The sequence below is a fragment of the Artemia sp. Qi Xiang Cuo genome, chromosome 16 (assembly GCF_049724085.1).
Source record: "Artemia sp. Qi Xiang Cuo chromosome 16, ASM4972408v1, whole genome shotgun sequence".
Taxonomy (NCBI): domain Eukaryota; kingdom Metazoa; phylum Arthropoda; class Branchiopoda; order Anostraca; family Artemiidae; genus Artemia; species Artemia sp. Qi Xiang Cuo.
The window spans coordinates 22521018-22539137 of NC_142809.1; the positions used below are offsets into that span (position 1 = coordinate 22521018).

Genomic DNA, 18120 nt, shown 5'->3' on the forward strand with positions numbered 1-18120 from the left:
TCATTTGATTGGAAATTGAAAGTTCTAGTTCACTTTTAAAGAGTCAAAAGATATCGGAGGGCAACTAGACCCCCCCCCTTCCATGCCCTTTTTTCCTCAAACCCATCCGATGAGAATTTTGAGATAGCCATTTTTTTTAAATTTTCAAAGGTTATATAATGAAAACTCCGGGGTTGACACAACCCCCAGGGCACGGAGGCAGGCGTTGTAAGTAATGCTCTGGGGGCATATATAGTTCTTATGGAAGGGATGATTGTATAAACTTCGGAGAGGGCTCATGTGATTGGAAATTGAAAGTTCCCGTTCACTTTTTAAGAGTCAAAAGAGATCGGAGGGCAACTAGCCTCCCCCCCCCTCTCCACGCCCTATTTCCTCAAACCCATCCGATAAGAACTCTGAGAGCCATTTTTTTCAAAATAGTTCAAAGATCATATAACGAAAACTTCGGGGTCAACACAATTCCTTCAGGACCCGGAATAGACGTTGTAAGTTATGCCTGGGGGACATATATAGCTGTTGTGGAAGGGATGCTCGTATAAACTTCAGAGAGGGCTCATATGATTGGAAATTGAAAGTTCTAGTTCGGTTTTTAAGAGTCAAAAGAGATCATAGGGCAACTATGCCCCCACGCCCCTTTTCCTCCAAATGCATCCAATAAAATTTTGTGATAGCCATTATGTTAAAAATAGTACATAGGTCAGATAAAAAAAACTCCGGTGTTGACACAACCACCCAGGGCATGGGGGCAGGCGTTGCAAGTTATGCTCTGGGGGCATATGGAAGTGATGCTGGTATAAACTTTAGAGAGGGCTGATTTGAATGGAAATTGAAAGTTCTAGTTCAATTTTTAAGAGTCAAAAGAGATTGATGGGCCCCTAGCCCCCACCCCTTTTTCCCCAAACCCATCCAATACAAATTTTTAGATAGCCATTATTTTAAAATAGCTCAAAGGTCAGATAACAAAAACTCCCGTGTCAATACACCCCCAGGGCTCGGGGGACAGGCATTGTAAGCTATTTCCTGAGGCCGTATATAGTTCTTAAGAAAGGGATGCTTGTATAAACTTCAGAGAAGGCTCAATTGAATGGAAGTTAAAAGTTCTAGATCATTTTCTCAGAGTAAAAGAAGATTGGAGGGCAACTAGTCCCTCCCGCCCTCCATGCTTTCGGATTTATCGGGTGGATAAACCCATCCGATAAAAATTTGAAGTAATCATTCTTTTAAAAATAAATCAAACATAAGATATTAAAATCCGAGGTCGACACAACCCCCCAGGGCCCAGGTACAGGCGTTGTAAGTTGTACTCTGGGGGTATATATGGTTTTTATAGAAGGGATGCTCGTATAAACTTCAAAGAGGGCTCATTTGATTGAAAATAGAAAGTTCTAGTTCACTTTCAAAGAGTCAAAAGAGATCGATGGGCAATTAGCCCCTCCCCACGCCCTTTTTTCCCCAAACCCATCCGATAAAAATTTTGAGATAGCCATTTTGTTAATAATAGTTTCCACAAAATAAGTTTTTCAAAGAAAAGTAAAGAACTCCATTAAACAAAAATGAGCAAAAAATAAAATCAAATTATCTACCAAGCGTGAAACTACCACAAGTCAGCATCGATAAATAAATAAAACCCAAAACGAGCAGAAATTACAATATATAACCGACTCAAACTCAAAACTATCAGAAACTAACACAATTTGGGCTCAAAACCCCTGTGCCTTCTAAAGGCCAGATCAAGATTTGTATTTTACTGAAAAAAATATAAATGTTTTTACTTTTATAACTTTAATAAATCAAATAATATTAAGATTTTGATTACTAAATATCAGTATATGTATATTAAACTGACAATGCACATTCATTTGTATTTTTTTCAGTAAAGTGCAAATTATGTTCTGGTGCAAATTACCTTATATGCCCCCAGGGCATAACTTACAACCCTTGCACTGAAAGCTCTGATGGGGTTATCATCCTAAAGGACCTAATTTCCAGAACTTTCGAATACGTTGAACAAAAGGGATCTCTCAAAATTTTGATTGGATGTGTTTGGGGAGATGGTGGGCGTGAGAGGGGGGTTAGTTGCCCTTCAATCACTTTCGACTATTAAAAGGGCAAAAGCCCTTTCAATTTTCAATTGAATGAGCCATTTTGGATGTTTTTACAACATAGCTTTCAATAAAAACCTTACATGCTCCCAGGGCATAACTTAAAACCCTTGCCTGAAGGTTGTGGGGGGGAGGGGTCGTCATCCTTAAAGACGTTATTTTCATAACTTTACCCAACATTGAATTGAAAGGTAATACAAAAATTTTGAAGCGTTTTGTTTGAGAGACAGGTATGCATTAGAAAAGAGTGAGTTTCTACCAAATCACTTTCGACTGTTAAACAGGGCACTAGCCCTTTGAATTTCCAATCGAATGAGCCCTTTTTTCAAGTTTCTACGACAAACGTTTCAATAAAAACCTTATATGCCCCCAGGGCTTAACTTATAACCCTTGCCCTGAAGACTATGGAGGGGAGTGTCCTGCTCCAAGGTATAATTTCCTGAACTTTAAACTGCGTGGAACAAAATGGCCATCTAAAATTTTTGATTGGATATGTTTGGGGAAATGGTGGGCGAAGAAGGGGTGTTAGTTGCCTTCCAATCACTTTCGACTATTAAAAAGGGCACTATCCATTTCAATTTCCAATTGAATGAGCCATTTTTGAAGTTTCTACGACGACGCGTTCAGTAAAAACCTTATATGCCCCCAGAGCATAACTTACAGTCCTTGCCCTAAGGGCCGTGGGGGAACTTTCTCCTAAAAAACATAATTTCTATCTGGAAATCCACAAAACTGAACAAAGTGGTTATCCCAAACTTTTGATTGGATGTGTTTGAGGAAAAGGTGGGCGATAGAGGGGGGCTAGTTGCCCTCAAATCACTATCGACTATTAAAAAGGGCACTAGACCTTAGAATTTCCAATCGACTGAGCCCTTTTTCAAGTTTTAACGATAAAGATTTCAATAAAAACTTATATGCCCCCAGGGCATAACTTATAACCCTTTCTCTGAAGACTTTGAGGGGAGTGTCCTGCTCAAAGGTATAATTTCCTGAACTTTAACTGCATTGAACAAAATGGCTATTTCAAAATTTTGATTGGATGTGTTTGGGGAAATTGTGGGCGTGGAAGGGATGGTAGTTGCCTTCGAATTACTTTCGGCTATTAAAAAGGGCACAAGCGATTTCAATTTCTAATCGAATGAGCCCTTTTTGAAGTTTCTACGACAACGCGTTCTGTAAAAACTTTATATACCCCCAGGCCATAAGTTACAATCCTTGTCCTGAGGGATGTGAGGGGGTTGTCATCCTCAAAGACCTAATTTTCAGAACTTTAAACTACGTTGAACAAAATGGCTATCTCAATCTTTTGATTGGATATATGTGGGGAAAAGGTTGACATGAGAGGGGGGTTACTTGTCGTTAAATCCCTTTCAACTGCTAAAAAAGGTACTAGCCCTTTGAGTTTGCAATCTAATGAGCCTTTTTGAAGTTTCTATGATGACACCTTCTTTAAAAATCTCATTTGCCCCCAGGGCATAACTTAAAACCCTTGCCCCAGGGGTTATGGGGAAGTGTCCTCATCAAAAGCATATTTTCTATAGGGAAATCAACTACGCTGAACAAAATGGCTATCTCAAAATTTTGATTGGATGTGTTTGGGGGAATGATGGGCGTGGGGGGGGGTAAGTTACCCTCCAATCACTTTCGACTATCAAAAAGGGCACTAACCCTTTGAATTTCCGATCGAATGAGCCTTTCTTGAAGTTTCTACGACAACGCCTTCTGTAAAAACCTTATATACCGCCCAGGGCATAACTTAAAACCCTTGCCCCGAGGGTTGTAGGGAAGTGTCCTCCTCTAGAACATATTTTCTATCTGGAAATCAACTACGCTGAAAAAAAAGGGCTATCTCAAAATTTAGATTGGATGTGTTTGGGGGAATGATGGGCGCGGGGGGGGGCTAGTTGCCCTCCAATCACTTTCGACTATTGAAACGGGCACTAGCCCTTTGAATTTCCAATCGAATGAGCCTTTTTTGAATTTTCTACGACAACGCCTTCTATAAAAACCTCATATGCCCCAGGGCATAACTTAAAACCCTTGCCCCGAGGGTTGTGGGGGAGTGTCCTCCTCAAAAACATACTTTATATCTGGAAATAAACTACGCTGAACAAAATGGCCATATTAAAATTTTGATTGGATGTGTTTGGGGGAATGATGGGCGTGGGGGGGGGCTAGTTGCCCTCCAATCACTTTCGACTATTAAAAGGGGCACTAGCCACTCCAATTTCCAATCGAATGAGCCCTTTTCGAACTTTCTATGACAACTCCTTCAATACGAAGTGCCCGGGTATGAAAAAAAACAAAACAAAAAAAAACATTATGCCCACATCGTTCTTTACTTAGGCAGCGCTGGCTCGCTGCCTATGATATTGTTACTTTGATACCAGTTTTGATACTTTGGTGAATATTTGATTTTTTAAAAATAGTTCGATTTTGAAATAAGGAATTTTTAAAAACTTGAAACTTTTTGTAACCAAAAACGAACAAAAATTAATCTAAAAAAACTTTCTGAAAAATAAGTTTTTCAAAGGAAAGTATAGGCCATTTTAAACTTATGCTCAGCAGATTCCAATAGCTGTTAAAATTCAAACTAAAAACGACCAGAAATTACCATTAAGGAATAAACGAAACCTAAAACGAAAAGAAATTAAATAAACAATCATAGCAAAAAACATACAACAAGTAATAATATAAATTAATAAATAGATCTTAAAGTGAGTAATGCTTAGATTGAATACGAAAATCAAGCTTAAAACGAAAAAAAAATATTTTGCTATTGAAGTATAAATGGAACTTAAAATTAAAAGAAATTAAATAAACAGTTAATGCAAACAAACATAAAATAGATATTATTGTGAATGAATAAATAAATCTTAAAACGAGAGAAACTTAAACTGAATATGCAAATCAAGTTAGAAACGAACAAAAATCACTACAAACAAGACTGTGATTATTGCCTCCTTCTCTCACTGTATAAGTCTAAAATCTACTGTGTCATTGGCGCTTTACTGAAACCTATATGTGTTTTGAACAGTCTTGGAAAGTATAAACAGGATCAAATTGAATACTTGATATATAATGATATTAATTGTTGAAAGATCCATCAGTTCAAGAATTTATTTCACTGTAATTTTATTTTTATTGTCAATACTGTAATAACTGGAAAAGAAAATATTTGTAATATGATTCGTTTTCAGTGAAGCGCCAATGACGCAGTAGACTTTTGGTTTTTATTTACAGTTAAGGAAGGGAACAGTATCCAAACTCTTGTTTGTAGTGAAACTATATTTGTCTTGAACAACTTTAGAAAGAACTAATAAATTAAACTGAATATTTGATGTATAATGATATTAATTACTGAAAGCTCATTAGTTCAAAATTTTACTATAATATTAATTATTTTTCAATATTAAGTACAAAAGAAAATATTTGTTATAAAACTGGTTTTCAGTAAAGCGCCAATGACGTAGTAGGTTTTAGACATTTACAATGAGAGAAGGAGGCTATACCCAAACTCTTGTTTGTGGTGATTTTTTTTCGTTTCAAGCTTGATTTGAACATTCAATTTAAGGTTCACTTGTTTTAAGATTTATTTAATAATTTACATGAATATGTATTGTATGTTTGTTTGCATTGATTGTTTATTTAATTTCTGTTCGTTTTTAGTTTCATTTATACTGCAATAGCAAAATATTTCTTTTCATTTTAAGCTTGCTTTTCATATTCAACCTAAGCATTACTCGCTTTAAGATCTATTTATTCATTTATATTATTACTTGTTGTATGTTTTTTGCTATGATTGTTTATTTAAATTCTGTTCGTTTTGGGTTTAATTTATTCTTTATTAGTAATTTCTGGTCATTTTGAGTTTGAATTTTAACAGGTATTTGTATCTGCTGATCTTAAGTTTAAAATGGTCTTTACTATTCTTTGAAAAACTTATTTTTCGGAAAGTTTTTTTTTAAATAGTTTTAACAAAATGGCCATCTCAAAATTTGTATGGGATGCATTTGGGGGAAAAGGTTGTGGGGTAGGGGGCAGTTGCAGTCCCAGCACTTTTGACTCTTACAAAGGGTGCTATAAAGGGTCCAATTTCCAATCGAATGAGCTCTCTCTAAAGTTTATATGACTACCCCTTCCATATGGAGTGCCTCTGAAAAAATGTGCCCCTTCCATATGGAGTGCCAATGCTATAGCATTCAGGGGCAATGCTATAGCATTGCCCCTGAAAGTAATTTAACACAAGTTCAAGTTGGATTTGAAGGTCAGCCTTTCCAAATTTATGAAGAGAGAGGAGTTCTACCTACTTGTAGGTATACTTGTGTGTATGGTCCCCAGCTTGGATTAGCCTAAAGCATTCTTACATTAGCCATTGCTCAATCTAGTTTCTTTTTATCACTCCTGGGGCTCCTATACATAACATATTATATATAATTCTAGAGCTGCTTTTAGTTACAATTTAACTATCTATTTTCTCTCAGTGTTTTCTATAATTTTCTTTGTATTCCTTGATCTTCTACCTTGTTAGATCTAAATGATTTTTTAAACTGTGATTAATGATATAGTCGCACCTGCACATGAGTAAGAGATGATTAACCAAGCAAAAAATAGGGAGGGGGGGCAATAATGTAATTTACACCTGCTCCATCCCTAAACTCAGACCTATTTTCCCTTATGATGACGTAATCTTTTTTAATAAGATCTAGTTTTGCACATGTATATTCTTGGGTTTTCAACAAAGATTTGTCCATTGGTTTGCTATCATTCTATGATTGTGTAATATATGTTCCAGGTATATAGGAACCAAATCTAGGGAGAAGAGTGGTATAAGAAAATAAAACCACTTTATATATTCTACTTTAAGTGGAATCCCCCTCCCCCCCTCCAAAAAAAAACTCTTGGAAGAATCTTCAGGATTCTTAAGCTTTTTGCTGCTAGGCCTATGACATTATAATATGATTAAGTTTAAATTAGTGATCTCTAGTCAGCCTTTGGCAAATAGAGGAGACACTTGAAAGAGAAGAAGAGACTAAATTTTCAAATATACCTAACGGTATTTTGACTAAAGGTGCCATGTGTTGTATTTTCAACAATATTATCCATAGTAAAAAGCATAAAATAAGATCATAGATGCAACCAGTAAAATAGCCAGGTTGATCTTCTATTGAAAACCCATTAAAAAACCATATGGAAGGTAATACCTTTTTGGTTAGGGGGCAGGGCAGAAACCCTAATTAGGGGGGTAGTTTGCTAAGGGGCAGGGGAACAACTGCCCATCCCAGACCTTGGTTTGCTTTCCTCCAGACCCTAATTTGCCTCCCCCCTCAGCCTAAGTTTATTTTGTTCATAAATCTTGTCTAAACTAAGACAAGTATGTATAATTCAATCATTCAGAGAAACGGATCAGTTTTCTTTAGTATATCCTTACCTTTATGGAACTATATTACTCATTTTTTTCTATTTATTTTTTAGTTTTCACTGTCATTTTCACTGTATTTTGGAAATTGGCTCCAACTGTACACCCTCCCCCCAGGATTTGACACAATTACACCACAAACCCTAAATGCCCCTCCCTCTAGATCCGTTCCGGGTCTAGAGGTGCTAAACCTCTTCCTTCCATATTAATCTGAAGAACCTCTCATGGAAAGTATGAAATTTTTGCGTCAATGCATGTACATTTTCGTCACTCCCACACTGCCCATAAAAATATTCATTAAAAGCTAATTAGTTTTTTTATCCCCTTTTTAAACTATTTTTATCACTTTGACTATTCCTATTTATGAGTCTTAATCCTTCACTGTCCCCCATGATTTCATAAAGCTCTCCCTCAAAATTCTATACCAAAGCATTAGTTTTCAGGAAGTTGGTAGAAATAGGGATAAGTGGTATCCTAGCCTAGGTAAATTTGGTGTAGGATAAGAAAACAGTAATGGCTACAGACTGTTGCAGCTCTGTAGTTATAGCAACTAACTTAAAATCAATATAGCGTTTGGTCATAAAATGGCCCATAATTCCGTCATATTCACATGATGGTAAAACATCAAACCTTAATTGATTATGTTAATGTAAACCAAAGACTGGCAGGATCAATATAAGATACTAGGGTATATAGAAGCGCTGTTTTTGATGTTAAAAGTAAAGATCACCACCTAGTAGTGTCTAGGGTGAATTTAAAGCTGAAATTTCGAAAGGGTAAATACTCCTGGGGAGTTATGATGTTGATAGACTCCAGGACGAAAATTTGGGAGAAACTGTCAAGGAACAGTTGAATACTAAATCTGAGAGTTTAAAATTTGACAATGTGGAAGATGGATGGAATAATTGTTTTAGGAAACCAATTTGTGAAGCTGTTGATGATGTCTTAGGGAAGAAAGTTAGGAGCACAGCTAGGAATACTAGTGAAAAAGATTTATGTTTAATATAGAGGAGAAGGGACTTGTACAAGAATTGTCTTAGTGGTAGATCATATGAAAACAAAAGGAATGTAAAGAAAGGGGATAAAGCATTAAAATATGAAACGAGGAGGCGTGAAGTGAAGGTTAATGATAACATTTCCAAGGATCTAGAATATGCAGCCAGACGGCGTAATAGTAAAGTATTGTATTGGCATGTTAATAAATTGAGAGAGATTAGTCAATCCGGACTTGTCCCAGTTAAAGATAGGAACAGGGCCACAATTAGTGATAAGGAAAGAGTTAGAGAGATGAGCAGAACATTTTTAGTTTATACTAAACCAAGATAGAGTTGCAGGAAAAGATATAGAGGAAAATGAAAAAATTTGTGATACCTATGACATGAAGAAAGATTTGTTTTGTGAGGAAGAATTAGTGACAGTACTAAAAAGATAAAAAAATAATAAGGCTCTAGGTGCTGACAGTGTGATAAATGAGTTTCTTAAATATGGTGGCTCTGAGGTTTGAAATAAGTTACTGAAGATTATGAATATGATTTTTGAAAAACTTAGTGATTAGTACTTATTAGTGACTTAGTACTTAGTGATTTTTGGAAAACCTTAATTACACCACTATATAAGAAATGTGATAAGAGTGAGTGTGATAATTATCAAGGCATTAGTCTGGTATCTGTAGGTAGCAAATTACTTAGTAACATGATGCTTTTTAGACTGAGAGATGCTGTAGACAAAGTTATAAGGGAAGAACAGTGCGGTTTTAGAAAAGGTAGAGGATGTGTTGACCAAATTTTAGGTTAATAATTGAGAAGTGTCCGAGTTATCAAACACCTTTGGTACTCAGTTTTATAGATTATGAGCAAGTGTTCGATTCTGTTGATAGAAGAGCTTTAGCAAAGGTTTTATCCTTGTATGGTATACCAAACAAAAATATGAAAGTGATTAGTGCTATGTACAAAAATAACACTGTTGTGGTTAAGGTAGGAAATGAGGTTAGCAGTTAGTTTTGTATTATATCAGGAGTTAAGCATGGTTGTGTTCTATCCCCCTTTATATGGATCATTTTAATGGATTTGGTCTTAAAGAGCAGAGGAAAGGCAATGCAAGACTACATAATAAAATGGGGAGGAAAAACTCTCCTGGACTTAGATTATGCTGATGATTAAGCATCCTAGATGAAAGTGAAAGCAAAATGAATGAACTTTTGGAGGTTTTGCGAGTTCAGGGAGCTAAAACAGGTTTAAAAATTAGTGTTAGGGAGACTAAGTCACTAAGGCTTGGAATAAGTGAAGATGAAAAGGAGACGCTGGGTAACAAAAAGATTGATCATGTGGACAGCATCACTTACCTTGGTAGTATTATTAGTAAAGACGGTAGGAGCAGTGAAGATGTTAAAAATAGAATAGCCAAAGCTCAGGGTGTTTTTCTCAGTTAAAAAAAGTTTGAAAGAATAGGAAGATGAGTCTGCAAACCCAGATTAGAATTTTGAAAGCTACAGTGATGACAGTGGTCAAATATGGCTCTGAAGCATGGGCGCTCCGCAAAGCAGATGAAGATTTACTAGATTTTTTGCAGAGAAATTGCCTACGGATTGTTCTGGGTACCTGGCTGACTGACCTTATTTCAAACACTAGGCTGTACGGAAAGTTTGGTTCAATCCTGCTTTCTAGGGCTATAATGAGAGAAAGGTTGAGATGGCTAGGGCACGGTTAGCGGATGAAGAATGACAGATTGCCAAAGATTGTCCTTTTTGGCCAACCATCTAGGGCTAAACGGAAAGCAGGTCACCTGTGGTTGGGGTGGGAGGGGGTCATAAAGAAAGATTTAAGGGAAATGGGAACTTCCTGGGAGGGTGTACAGAGGGCAGTTGAATAGATTGGGATGGAGGAGGAGCGTGTGTAGCTGTATTGGCCTCAGGTGGCTTGGTGAATTGTTAGCTGTTAGTAGCAATAGCAGTAGTAGTAATGTACTATATTGAACTTTAAAAAATAGATTATATTGTTCAGCAAACATGAAAAAAAGAAATATCCTTTTGAAATATTACATTGCATGCCTAAGTTATTAAAAGAGGTATTCTTACCTAAACCCAAAGATTAGAGGAAACTTATAAGAGTGGGAACTGACGCTAGTGTCAACAAAAAAAAACTCAACTCCATCAAGTGTAATAATAAGAATAAATAATTTAAGTAGTGTAACTGGTAAAATTAGGGTAGTAATAATTGTCTGATCTCAGCTCGTGGTGAAAAAACGACTGAGAGGCTTGAAAAAATTTCAAGTGTCGCAAACGGTAGATGGCGTTGATTTGTTTTTTGTTGACACTAGCACCAGTTTCCACTCTTATGTGTTACCCTTGGTATTTGACCTAAACCAGTAAATATAATAAGCTATCTACGATCTCTGAGATTTGAACTAATACTAGTAATCACTAGCTTGCTAAAAAGTTTCACTGAGTCAAACAAGTTGCTAAGATTTCCTATTACATATAAGAGTAACAAAAATGTTTAATAACACTTGCTTAAAACAAATATCGAAATTGTCTAATCTGCTGTAGAGACATTTAACAGTTTATAATAAACGATTTATTTTGAATGGATTGATATTTTTAGGGACACTTGTGTCACCAATTGGAAGCATTTCCTCTGAAACTGAAAGGTTACGAAATTAGCTTTGTGATAGTTCTAAACCAATTGACATTCTCAGAGATGTCGCTCAGTATTATTCTGGCCCTATTTGGATTGTACTTTTTGTTCTGCAAAACAACATGGCACAGATCAGCACTTTGCTGTGGTCAGATATATTTGTTGGTTTAAAAGGGTGTTAGAACTTCAATATTTTGTAAGGATTAGCCCTCTTTTGATATTCTATGACCATTAATTCGATACAATGTAAAACAGTTTTTTTTTTAAACTTCAAAAATTACACCATATTGGACATACTACAGCATATTGAAAAAAGCACTTGTTGGGTAGCAAATTCAGACCAGATTGAACCTTGTCACAAACTTTATCAAACTTCTTGGGGATTATGACTTTTTTTTTCCTGTAAGAGTCTCGCCAGTAGTTTAAAAGCGCTACTCAGCCCTTTTTATTTTTGCACCTCCGTCTAAATACATGTCTGCAAAAAGAAGAGAAGGGGGACCCTTCCTTATAGGAAGAGTAAAAAAAAAATGTTTCCCAAAGTATCAATTTTTTTGGCTTAGTATCAACCTTTACTTTTTAATTAATAAATAGTTGTTTTTTTTACTATTTGTGTTTGTTCTTAATTTCATAGTGACTATTATGCCAAAGTTGAGGAAGCTTCTGTTTCCTCAACTCCTGGTCCTTACACCAAAGTTTAACTTCCCTGTAAAAACTGTTTGAAAAAGCAAATAATGTTTTTTGTTAGGAACCAAATGAGACTAGAGTAAATTTGAAGAGCAAAATGTGGTTGAATACCTTGGAAGCTGAATATGCCAATTTTCAATTTTGCTTTTTAATTATTTTACTTAATGATTCAGTCCTCTATCAGTATAAGGGCCAACTGTAGGGTAAAGAAAAGAGAAAAAGTAGCTTTTGCAGCACAGGTTTGAGCACATTGCAGAAGAAGCAGAAAATATTTATCCCCATTACTCCAATCATAGCAGTAGTTGTAAATATGTATTCTACCAAATGAAGGAATGTGAAGGGGCAAATTGAATTGAATATTGAGCAGAAGAATCTCTAGTAAAAATTTGGCCATGAAAAGTGCCCTCATTGAGGCCTAATGCCCTCCTTCCGCCCAAAAGAAGGTCCAATGACCCTTATAGTCTGTTAATCTCTCCCATGATTAGTTTGCACCTGTGCAATACTGTATAAATGTTAGTAATAATTCTTAAGTTCTCAAAATAAAAACCGTTAGGCCTAATTCTGTTTGTACTAGGCTACATTTATGTTTAGGGATTATTTCGCCACTGCGTGGCAGTATGACCCCCAAAACTGGAAGACTGTGAATATAGCTTTTCAATGGTTCTAAACTAATTAGCTATTTCAGAAATTACGGTTGTAAACGTAATTGACTATAGTTTGGCCAAGAGTTTATTTGGTGACACAAAATAGCAGAAATTGGCGCTTTTCTGTGACCAAATCTGAAACTTTTTGGCTGTGTCTATAGCTTGAGATAGCTCTAAACTATTTGTTTTCCTGTACAAAACGATAGAAATAGCCACGTTTCTTTTGTAAAGTCCATTTGTTACTTTAAAAGTAATCTAAAACTCGAAATTTTTGGGGTGAGTCATCTCCCAATATTTAGTTACTAATGGTTTAACACACACCCCAGGGGCGAGGAAAAAAAAACAGACATGCATCTGTAATAAACCTTCTTGGAGTAAAAAATGTTAAATATCATGTTTTTGCATATATTAATATAAAATAACTTTTGGCTGTGTCTATAGCTTGAGATAGCTCTAAACTATTTGTTTTCCTGTACAAAACGATAGAAATAGCCACGTTTCTTTTGTAAAGTCCATTTGTTACTTTAAAAGTAATCTAAAACTCGAAATTTTTGGGGTGAGTCATCTCCCAATATTTAGTTACTAATGGTTTAACACACACCCCAGGGGCGAGGAAAAAAAAACAGACATGCATCTGTAATAAACCTTCTTGGAGTAAAAAATGTTAAATATCATGTTTTTGCATATATTAATATAAAATAACTTTTCTGGGCTCATAGACGTCCTTGAATTTAATGGTGCAATTTTTATCAAGATTATTCTCGTTTTGACCGGTTTTTCTCCTTGTTCTGTCTTATCCTGACAACTTTTATTGGGTGACTTTAAATCCAAACAATAAAACAAGTCAAATGTATAGGCTACTATTCACTTCTGCTAATCTTTATTTATGCAGACCTGATGGGGTAATTATTGTAAATTTGGCTTGTTCAATTTTTTTTATTAGTTTTAGAAGGGGGGGGGTCCTATTTGTACATCTGGTCGTTTTTGGTCCTCATGCACGGTGAAGTCGCCTTTTTTTATATATATATATACAAAACACTTTGTATCATTTTCCCTTCTTTCCACAGATCCTAAACTAGTTTGTTGGCTTTATTTATTTTATTTTTTTCGTCATGGTTTGTCAGTTTTACTTTGAATCTTTATATATGTACTTTTTCTTACAGATACAAAAGAATGGATGAACAAAGTGGTAGCAAGGGACCAATCCCATTGATGTCCTTGGACTTGGCTCCTTGTCAAACTGCAGACTCTATCCCTCCGCTACCATGCAAAACTGAGGCTAGCAGTTGTTTGCCCCCAAAGACGAAATCAGTCCGATCCCGTAATGATGTTAAGAAATCTAAGCGAAATTCTGAAAGTACCCCGAGTAGAGTATCATCCAAATCAAGAAGTTGCGATGCCTGGATTGAAAATTTGAGCAATAGTAGGAAAAACTATAGTCGTTTTCTGGAGAGGAATTCTGATGAAATGATGAACTTGCTTGAAGATTTGTCAAGTCTCTCAGTTGAAGAAATTATCAGCCAAGAAACCAAAACATGGACTCGAACCTGTCCTGCTGATTTGTACTACGAACGTATGTCTGGTCGTACAATGGTTGCTACACAGAAGTTAAAAGATCTCTGCAGTCGTTTCTATTCAGAAAAAAATGCACCTGGTGTTGTAGCAAGGAAGGCGTGGCCTTCAAAACCAAAACCTTTTACTAAAATAAGAAAATGCACGGCTAGCTGTAAAGGTGACAAGCATGATCATAGTAGTGATTCTAGTGACACAGAATCGGAGGATGGGGAATTCGTAGATGAAAAAGATAAAGTTATTAATGAATTAAATACGAAACGAAATCATCCGTTTAGACTTCACCCCGAGTTGTGGCATAACGAAGCAGGGGAAACTAATGAAGGACTTATTTGCAAATGTAGCTTGAAATCGCGTCGCACTGGTATTCGACACAATATTTATGTGGGGGAAACCCCAATTCCTAAATGTGACCCGTTTAGTAACTGTATTGACAAACTCTATCAATATAGAGTCACTTTGTCGCCACCAACTAATTTTTTGGTAAGTTGATATCACTGTACACTGTAGCGGCTTCTTTTTCCAAACATGAAACACATTTGATACCGCGCGTACTGACCCTGGGAATATACGTCAGAACCTTAGTTTAGTTGCTGGTGGTCGGACAAAAAAACAGGTTTTTCCATAGGTTTCTCGTGATGTGTACATCGGTATCGCGCGTGCGCGAAGGCGGAGTATGAATCTAGTGTGGTTTTAAACATGTTTCTCATTTTTTTAACGGTGAATATAGCCTTTGTCGATACTGTATATTCTGTCTACTGTGGTTGATATCAACGCCTGTATTTAATAAGTCTCAAAGTTTAAACCTCCGCTAATATCGTTTTACAAGGATTGTAAGTTTTAATTTTTGTTTTTACGCATTATTAAAATGTGGGCTTACAACTTGATGAAAATTTGCATGTTGTGATTTGTTGAAGAATCCGCTTTCCTTCTAATGCAAATTGTTTTGTATTGGCTGGTCTATAGTTGATCCACCTCTTTTTCAGCTATTTTTATTTTTATTTATTATAAGTTTCACATATTCATTCATAGTATTTCAGGTCTTTTTATATTTGATTTATTGCTTGAATTTGTTTTTGTCCCTCTAATATGACTGGACAAGCTTCCAACATTCTTTAATTGACTTATATGTACCCATCAAATATACCCATAATTTGACCATATATATGTTCTGTTACTGCCGAAACCACAGTTTATAGCCGTTCACATAAACAGCTGTCCTCGGCTTTCTTGCATTCCTTGCACAAACTGGAGGTTCTACTATTTACTTATATACCGTGGAATGTATGTCTGTCCTGTATGCATTAGTACATTGTTCATCCGATCGCCAAGAAACTTTAAGAACTTGCTAAGTAAAGTCTTGTGACGGTTTTAGGTATAAATACTTTACGCGGTGACTGAAATTAGAGACACCCGAATACAAATATTTTACGGCATCTTCCATCCAAATGACACATTGTTCACATTTTTTGGATATTAATAATCCACCAACGCCCAATGGATCAGTCAATGATACTAATTCAATTTTTGAAATACTTTTGAATTTAAAAATATGATCATTATTTTACAATTAGGGGAAATTTTCCACAGAGGGGAGGGGGTCTGTGGAGGAGTTTTCTGCAGGGGTACAATTTTCTGGTGTGTGGTGGGGATGAATTATCCACGGGGCAATTTTCCAGTGTGGGGGAGATAATTTTACTTGAATTCTCTTCTTTTGAGATCGCAGCAACGCGCGACGGGCTAGCTAGTTCTTTATAAATCCTTTTTCCCTTTCCTCAGTAGGAAGTAAATTTTTGATTTTATATGATGTTTGCCAAACAATTTTTTTTTTGGGGGGGGGGGGGGGTAGAAAAGAATCGTTTAGCAGATCAAAATATTTAATATAATACTTGACTTAGCATACGCAAAGACGTATTAATTTATCATAAATTACATGTAGCATGTGGTTTGCGAGCTCTTTGGGATTTTTCTTCCATGCCTACAGCAATAGTATCCAAAGGTGTTTGAAGCAGTCCAAACCAATTATTTTGGTCTGCTTCTCCAAACCAAATAATTGATTACATTAATTGCCACCATTTTGTTAGGTCTGTGTTTGATTTTTTGAAATGCCCTGCTCAAAAGCACCAGGTAATAGAAAAGTTATACGTATATATATGTGTTATGGTCAGGTTAGGTTAGGTTAGGTGCACATTTGTCTCAATTGCTGGATTAGGACTACAGTTTTTTTTTTTTTTTTTTTTTTTTTTTTTTTTTTTTTTTTTTTTTTTTGCCAAGTAATTACCTCTTAAACATAATATAACCTTTGAAATAATGTACGTTCCCTTCCCTGGTGGTCTCTGTCTGATAATAATAATTTTCTTGTTGCCTTGTTCTTGTTGATTTTTCTGTCTGGCTCTATGAATTTGGCAATACGACTTCCAGGCTATTTTTTCACCTCTTAATCCAGGCGCGAATTTCCTTTCCTCTCCTCCTATCTCTGTTAGGTATTAACTTAAAAAATTGACAACTGTTCAATAGTTAACACTGAATAACCTGAATAGTGTGCCAACACTGAATAGCGCGCCGGATGGCACGCTGTGTTGGGAATGCTTTGTCCGAGGGGTACGAGTTCGATAACTGGTGTGACCGGTTATTTGGTTTGGGACGGGGGTCAGTGGTGTGATTCTGTAAGCTCAACCAGAGTCGACCCAGCGCTAAATGGGTACCTAGAGAAATCTGGGGAAGGTGAACAGGAAGGGTGTGTGAAAGCACAGGATGGTTGTCCCCCAACCCCCCATTGCACCTCCTGGCTGAAGGGCCACGAAACGGAGATCAGCACCGCCGGCTTGGACCTTGAGGGTCTAGTGTCGTCGTACTTTGTTACTCACTGAATAACCTATTGTTTTTGGAAACATTTTAAAAAATAAATTGGAAATGTAAAACATGTTTTAATATATTTGAATCCCAAGGGCTCGTAATGACCCTAATCATTTTTTTGGGGAATAGCAGGGTCCCCGAAATTACCTTCCTTCGGAAATTAGAAACTATACACCCTTTTGCCTTTTTGAATTGTGACCCTCCGCACCCATGCTTGAGTTTGTATCTTAACATCTCGAAAAACCTATATCCGCTTTTTTTCTGTTTATACGTTATCTTTTTTTTAAGGTGAAGTATCCAACGATTATCAGCCACGACAGCCATGAGTTTATTTTCGAAGGATTTTCGTTACTATCACACTTCCCAATACCTCAACTACCAACGTGCAAAGTAATTCGATTTAATATTGAATACACAATAATCTACTTAGAAGAAAAACTTCCAGAGAACTACACAATAAGAGAATTGGACCTTGTTTCTGAGTTTCTATTCAAAGAAATCTTGGAGCTTTATGATTTCGACCTGTTTGGCATTGGTGAAAATAAAGGGTGCCCACAGTTTCATATAATGCCAAGATTTGTTCGAGACTTGGAAGGTATTTAGTTTTTCATTCCACTTTGTTTCTATATCTATTCCGCTCTCACCTTTTCATCCTATCTTTAAACTAACGACTTTTCATTGGTATTATTCAGGCTTGGCACATGCACTTACAGGGGGGGGGGGGCAGTCCAGCCCCTCTTCCAAGATCCTCTTCACGTGTTATTTTCTTCTTTCGCTGTTTCAGAGGGTTCGTCATGTCATACAAAATACGCAACCCTCCAAAATAGATCAGAATAGAAATAGTGCTTAGAATAGAAATGATACCCTCTTTGCGTAAAAATACTTACTTTAAACGGCCGAGGCTTGGAAGGTATTTAGTTTCCCTTCTCATTTCACTTTCTTTCTATAACTTGTCTCATTTTTCATCCTATCGCTCCTATGACGATTTTTTGTGTGTATTGTCTAGGATGAGGGATAAAAGGCTGAGGGATAAAATGCTAAAAGGCTAAAAGGCTGAGGGATAAAAGGCTAAAAGGCTGAGGGATAATTTGATCGCAACCATTATTCCAACATCCTCTGTCACCCAAAATCACTCTTTCATTTTTGTTTTCTTTTTTATTTGCTGTGTCGAAGATTTTGTTCTGTCGTATAGAATATCTAACATCCGAAAT

At 36.3% G+C, this 18120-nt stretch overlaps 1 protein-coding gene across 2 annotated transcripts in view; it reads left to right on the forward strand.

Annotated features, from left to right (window-relative positions):
* drosha (ribonuclease 3 drosha) overlaps positions 1-18120 on the forward strand; it is a 73963-nt gene that overhangs the window by 16341 nt on the left and 39502 nt on the right. For both annotated transcript variants that reach the window (XM_089102823.1, XM_089102822.1), the window contains exons 2-3: positions 13645-14536; positions 17198-17504. In XM_089102823.1, coding sequence (XP_088958949.1) covers positions 13655-14536; positions 17198-17504 — 1189 coding nt within the window. In that variant the 5' untranslated portion in view covers positions 13645-13654. The remainder of the gene's footprint in view (positions 1-13644; positions 14537-17197; positions 17505-18120) is intronic.